Raw genomic sequence first — 6,448 nt, forward strand, 5'->3', positions numbered from 1 at the left:
TCCAGAGCCGGGACACAAAGGACCAGTGTCACCTGATTGAGGCCAAGGGCCGAGAACTTTAAGTTCAGGTCCATGACTATGTAAAATCTCTGCCCAGTGGGAATACATAACTTTTTCCGGAAGGCTCGGGGGAATCCGAGAGGGTACTACTATTATTAACAAAAAAGGTTTTATTTCGAAATTTCCCTGGGGGAAAACCGATGGGGCAATCTCGGGAGCCCTGAGCCGCTAGGACACACAGGCTTCTCCTGTGATGATGCTACCCCTCACCCCGTCTCCAAATAGCAGCTAGTCACAGCACAGTGAGGAAGCTTTACTGCTTTACACAGAACGAGAACCCTGAAACACACCTAAACACGATCTATAATTCAGTGCGCCCCTGGGACGTTCCAGGCGCTCCGAGGCGCCGCGCCTTAGTCCGGGTACCGCGTTTCACCTAGATCATCTCACCGGGAAGGGAGTCCTTCAAATTTGCAGGCTGACTGGACAAACTCAAAGTAGTTGGAACGGCTCACGCGGCGCCCTGGGAATAGTGGATGCCCCCGAGGCTCCGCCGCTTCCAAGTGAACACATCCGGGAGAGGCCAATTAGGGGAAAGAGAACTGGCCGAAGCAGCTTGGAGAAGGGGCCCGGCTCCCGTGGCATGGCCCGCCCCCAGGCGGACTTGGGGGAGAGGCTTGGATCCTAGGACCAAAGCAGGGCTCTCCCATCCCCGTCCCCACTACTGGCGGCAGCCCCTGCCAGCACACACACACACACACACACACACACACACACACACGAGTGCGCGCGCTGGTGCTGGTGGTGGAGCAGTCGGCAATAGGAGAGCCAGCGCAAGGGAGGTCGCAGAGCCTGCGTTGTATGACCCGGTGGCGAGGGCAGCCCGGCCCGGAAAGGGGAGCAGTTCCAACGCGCAGCAGCGGCAGCGGCGGCGGCGGCTGGGAGACGGCAGGGGTGAGGGCCCTTTAAGACTCTCCCCGCCCACCGGTGGCGCCCGCCTCCGCCCGCCGCTCTCCCCGCCCCGGGGTCCGGGAGAGAGCTGCGATTGGGCGGGCGCGGCGATCCCTTTGAAGTGTGGCTGCGGATCGCGGCTATTTGACGTGCAGCTCGCGGAAGACGAAGGTTTTTGTGTTGCTTGCCTGGGCTAGCGGTTGCGGCGGCGGCGGCGGCGGCGGCGGCGGCGGCGGTGGAGGAGGGGAGGCGGCACCGAGGCGCAGCGACTGCTGCACGGCGTTCGACGCAGCGGAGCGAGCCCACCCGCCCCGGGAGCTCGCCTCCCGGAGCTTCCCCTCCCTCCCCGCCCCCCCAGTGGCGCTGCCTCCTCCAAATGAGCGATTCGCCCGCTGGATCTAATCCAAGGACACCCGAAAGCAGCGGCAGCGGCGGCAGCAGCGGCGGCGGCGGGAAGAGGCCGGCGGTGCCGGCGGTGGTGTCCCTCCTGCCCCCGGCGGACCCCCTGCGCCAGGCGAACCGGCTTCCTATCAGGGTCCTGAAGATGCTGAGCGCTCACACCGGTCACCTCCTGCACCCGGAGTACCTGCAGCCGCTGTCCTCCACTCCCGTCAGCCCCATTGAGGTCAGTCTCCGGGCGCTGCCCACCCAGAGCTGAACCCATTCCGCCACCCATGCTGGGCCCATGGCCCTGGTCCCTGCGCACCCCCACACACACACCCGTAGCTCAGTGCGAGGCGACTCCCGAGGCTGGCCACGCTGGTGGACCTCATGAGGAGGGGCGAAAGGCAGGGATCAGACCCTCTAGGTTCTCCCTAGACTGCCGGGTGCAAGGTTTTTGCCCACTCGCCCTTCGGAGCTGCGCGTTTTCTGTCGAACTGGATTTGCTCTTGTCGCGCCCAGACTCCTTTACTTTTCCTCTGGCCCCCAGTGTCCTGTCCAAAGACGGCTCCTGGACCTCCCTCGTCTCCACCCCGACCTGTTCTCTTGGAAGCCGCCCGGGTTTCCCCGCATCTTCCTGGGCCTATTGGGGCACACTGCAGAAAACCCAGGCGCTCGCGATCCCGGGTCTTTCTTCATCCCACTTCTCTGGGTGTCCTCCCCGGGAGGGAGGGAAGGAGAGAGGGAGGGGCTACTCACAGGGCCAACTGCAGCTCTGCCTTTAGAAGGCGCCTCTCCCCGCTTCTACCCCGAGCGCCATCACCAGAAACCCGTCCCAAACGAAGTTCTCTCAAACTAAAAGCTTAAGTTTTCCCCCGGGCCAAGAAGAGGGAGAAATTAGATGGAATGGGGCGAATCGCCACCCCGATTCCAGAGAAGTCACCTTTAACCAGGAGGGCGGGTGTTGAACCGTTTCTCCTGCGCGCCAGCGCCCAGGACACACTCAGGGTCTAACCCATAACGCAAGTGTCATTCTGCCCGGCTGCTCTGCCACAGCCAGGCCTTCTTCTCGGTGACCCTCTTCGCTAGGCCCCCATCGCGCCGCCAGTGCCCCTGCTTTGCGTCCCTGCGCGCTTGGTGGGTCTCCTAATCTCACCCCCTTCTCCCTCCCCTTTGCCACTGTCTCCCGCAGCTGGACGCCAAGAAGAGTCCGTTGGCACTGCTAGCCCAGACCTGCTCGCAGATCGGCAAACCCGACCCGCCGCCCTCGTCCAAGCTCAACTCTGTAGCCGCAGCGGCCAACGGGCTGGGATCCGAGAAAGACCCCGGCCGCTCCGCCCCTGGCACCGCCTCCGCGGCCACCGCGCTCAAGCAGCTGGGGGACTCCCCGGCGGAGGACAAGTCCAGCTTCAAGCCCTACTCCAAGGGCTCCAGCGGCGGCGACTCCCGCAAAGACAGCGGCTCCTCGTCGGTGTCCTCCACCTCCTCTTCGTCCTCCTCATCCCCCGGAGACAAGGCGGGCTTCAGGGTCCCCAGCGCCGCCTGTCCTCCCTTTCCCCCGCATGGAGCGCCGGTCTCCACCTCGTCAAACTCGTCTTCACCGGGAGGCTCCCGCGGAGGCTCCCCGCACCACTCAGACTGCAAGAACGGTGGTGGGACCGGCGGAGGGGACCTGGACAAGAAAGACCAGGAAGCCAAACCCAGTCCGGAGCCAGCAGCTGGGAGCCGAGGCAGCGGCGGGGACTCGGCTCACGGTGGCCCAGAGGCCGCGGCATCAGGGCGCAAGTCGGAGCCGCCCTCCGCTCTGGTGGGGGCCGGCCACGTGGCTCCAGTGTCACCCTACAAACCAGGCCACTCGGTGTTCCCGCTACCGCCCTCCAGCATCGGTTACCACGGCTCCATCGTGGGTGCCTACGCCGGCTACCCGTCTCAGTTCGTGCCTGGCCTGGATCCCAGCAAGTCTGGCTTAGTGGGAGGCCAGCTGTCCGGGGGCCTGGGCCTGCCACCCGGCAAGCCCCCCAGCTCCAGCCCGCTCACCGGGGCCTCCCCACCCTCCTTCCTGCAGGGATTATGCCGTGACCCCTACTGCCTGGGAGGCTACCACAGCGCCTCGCACCTTGGCAGCTCTAGCTGCTCCACTTGCAGCGCGCATGATCCGGCCGGGCCCAGCCTTAAGGCCGGTGGCTACCCACTTGTGTACCCCGGGCACCCCTTGCAACCCGCGGCTCTGTCCTCCAGCGCCGCGCAGGCCGCGCTCCCGGGCCATCCTCTCTACACCTATGGCTTCATGCTGCAGAACGAACCGCTGCCACACAGCTGCAACTGGGTGGCGGCCAGCGGGCCCTGCGACAAGCGCTTTGCCACTTCCGAGGAGCTGCTCAGCCATCTACGGACTCACACAGCCCTGCCCGGCGCAGAGAAACTTCTGGCTGCCTACCCCGGGGCCTCGAGCTTGGGCAGCGCCGCAGCAGCGGCTGCTGCGGCTGCTTCTTGCCATCTGCATCTCCCCCCGCCCGCCGCCCCAGGCAGCCCCGGATCGCTGTCATTGCGGAGTCCACACACTTTGGGGCTAAGCCGATACCACCCCTATGGCAAGAGCCACTTATCCACAGCTGGGGGGCTGGCAGTGCCATCCCTCCCCACAGCCGGACCCTACTACTCGCCATATGCGCTGTATGGACAGAGACTAGCCTCCGCCTCGGCGCTCGGATATCAGTAACTACAGCTCTGGCCCCTCCCAGCCCTTCCCCACCCACCCACCCGTTCCTCTCCTGTCCCACTGCCCTCGACGCTGCAACCTCCACTACTGCTTACCCCTACCAGGATCCAGCCAAGCCCCTCCCCACCGGACTGTGTATTTATTTACTATAATGTTAGCTTACAAGCTGGGAATATAAGTGCATTAATGGCCCACATGAGTCAATGGTATGCAAAAAGTCTGTCTCCTCAAATAATAATATTAACCACCCAGAGAACTACACGAACCCCTTCCCTCTCCCGTTCTTTTTTTGTTTTCTTTTTCTTAGGTGTATGTTTTAAGGGTTTTGTTTTGTTTTTTTGTTTTTGACTGGTTTCGTTTTAAGGAATGAAGGGAGAGTTGGGTTCTATACTTTTCTCATCTTGGGCAGTCTCTTGCATGAGTCTTAACTGTTCAAACTGCATCTCTTCCCTTTTCCTCCCGTCCCCTCTTGTTTCTTTCCATGTGACGTTTTAATTTTTCTCCTTTGTACAAAAAAAAAATTGTAACGATTTTTTGAGGGGTCGAGGGGGGAACCACCGTGGTGGCTGGAGGTCCCCAGCTTTGTTGAATCAGACCGCTGCTGTGTGGCCCTGTCTCAAGCAACCCTCCTTTCCCCTACGTGAGCACTTGGTTCTAGGCCCTGGCCCCTCAAATCGAATCACAGCCTTGTTCTTCCATGATGCTCAGCTGGAAGAGTCCCGGTGCCACCAGCAGGCTTCCCCTGCAGTGGTCCCAATGGCCTCCAAAAGAGCCTGCGTTTCCTTCTACCTTCCTGGCCTTTCAGGGACCCACACCTTGCCCTGCAGCCACATTGTTGGCAGTTGGGGACCTGCCACAGCCAGTCAAGCGTCTTAGAAGGCCCCCCGCTGGCACGAAATTGCTCTTTATATTTTGTGGAGTACTTAATCATCTTTTTTTTTTTTTCTCCTCTCCCTAGTTGGGACTGTGACCCCCGCCCTCCTCTCGTGATAGGATCAGGGCCAGGGATCCTTGCGGGATCCCTCCAAAGCCGACTAGTCCCAAAGTCATCAGACCAGACAACATTAGTAGCTCTGTTGGGGGCAGGCTGGGGACTCAGGGAGCCCTAGGATCACAGCACTCCCTTCGCCCTGTCCCAGACCTGAGCCAGCAACCTCCAAAGCTGGCGGTGGGTTTCTATGGGTTCCTGCAGTGGATTAAAGACTCAACCCGGGTCTTGTCCCCCCACACCTTCCCTCCCTCCCGGTCTTACGCAGCAGCGCCGGGGCTGCGGGGCCTCTCGTGGGGTGAACAGAGCTCTCCCTTGCTAAGACTATTTTGTTAATAAATGGAATACTTGGCTATATTCACACCGTGGTGTGTTTCTCTCTTGCCTCAACATAGTCCCACTTCCAGACACCTAAGCAAATGCCATTGTTTTGGTTTGGTTTTTTTCTTTAAAGGATTTAGGATTTCCTTCTGAGACTGTGGTTCTAAGACTAGTTTACTGCCTTTCCTCTCTGAGGGGGACTTGCACCAATGTATTACAAATTACATAAAAGCACTTTTACTCCCCTCCCCCCTTTTGGTTGTTTGGCTCCCAGCGTTACTTCAAAGGCCTTGGCATTTCCTGGGGGCAAAGTGGAGCAAGGGCGTGTGTGAAAGTGGATCTTCCTCTGGGCGGGAATTCAAGGGCTACAGGCTGAGAAAGGGAACCAGGAAGGAGGGTTGAAGCTGGCTGTCCGGCAACCTAATCCCAAGCCCGGCGGGAGGGCTATCAGAGACGTGCCTCTGGCGCCATCTCGTGGCCAAAAGGAGAGCTACAGGCTGGGAGGCCTCAACTAATTCTAGTGACAGACACCTTTCAAGGTCCCCAAGACTGAGTGAGGATTTGTACTTGGTGCTCATGGTAGGGGTGACTCTTTACACGATCAGCACTTGCTTCAAGAAATGTTTCGTGAGGCTTGAGGGCTCCTCAGCCAACTCTGCGACTCTGAAAATCGGAACCGGATTTGGGGTTTGCTGAGAATTCTCAGCGATGATACAGGAACGTGAAACTGTTCTGATACCGGGGAAGCCAGACGCTGAGACCTGGCTCTTCTTTCCATATGTCTCTCGACTTGCCTGCATCCTCTCGCAGTGGCGAGCAGGCGTTGTTTAGTGAGATGTTGGCCTGGTACTTGCCTACTTCGCGGAATGGCGTTCCCTCTGTGAGTGTCCAGGATGCCCTGAGCCCAAAAGTCTGAGTCACCAACTGTCTAATGCCAGTGGGAACTGGTTCTTCTCCATTGGGGGCAGCCACAGTGGTGCTGCAGACCGTGGGCCACCAGCCCCTCCTCACTGCGCATCCCTGGACGCGCCGCATAGGTGCCACCAGGTTTTTGGATCTGTTGGTGACTGTGCTTTGCCCGCTGTTGA

At 60.1% G+C, this 6,448-nt stretch overlaps 1 protein-coding gene across 2 annotated transcripts; it reads left to right on the top strand.

The window, feature by feature from the left end:
* Positions 1-1,146: 1,146 nt before the first annotated feature.
* On the top strand, positions 1,147-5,400 carry Znf703 (zinc finger protein 703). 2 transcript variants are annotated; one of them, XM_050146864.1, is made up of 2 exons: positions 1,147-1,576; positions 2,221-2,510. In XM_050146864.1, exons 1-2 carry the CDS (start codon positions 1,328-1,330, stop codon positions 2,344-2,346), a joined length of 375 nt encoding a protein of 124 aa, XP_050002821.1. In that variant the 5' UTR covers positions 1,147-1,327; the 3' UTR covers positions 2,347-2,510. The 2 variants fall into 2 exon arrangements, with proteins under 2 accessions (XP_050002821.1, XP_050002820.1); XM_050146863.1 differs by lacking the exon at positions 2,221-2,510 and adding an exon at positions 2,525-5,400 and having other exon boundaries at positions 1,165-1,576.
* Positions 5,401-6,448: the final 1,048 nt, after the last annotated feature.

The sequence above is a fragment of the Alexandromys fortis genome, unplaced genomic scaffold, assembly GCF_014885135.2.
Source record: "Alexandromys fortis isolate MF-2015 unplaced genomic scaffold, M_Fortis_MF-2015_v1.1 scaffold_55, whole genome shotgun sequence".
In the NCBI taxonomy this organism is placed as follows: domain Eukaryota; kingdom Metazoa; phylum Chordata; class Mammalia; order Rodentia; family Cricetidae; genus Alexandromys; species Alexandromys fortis.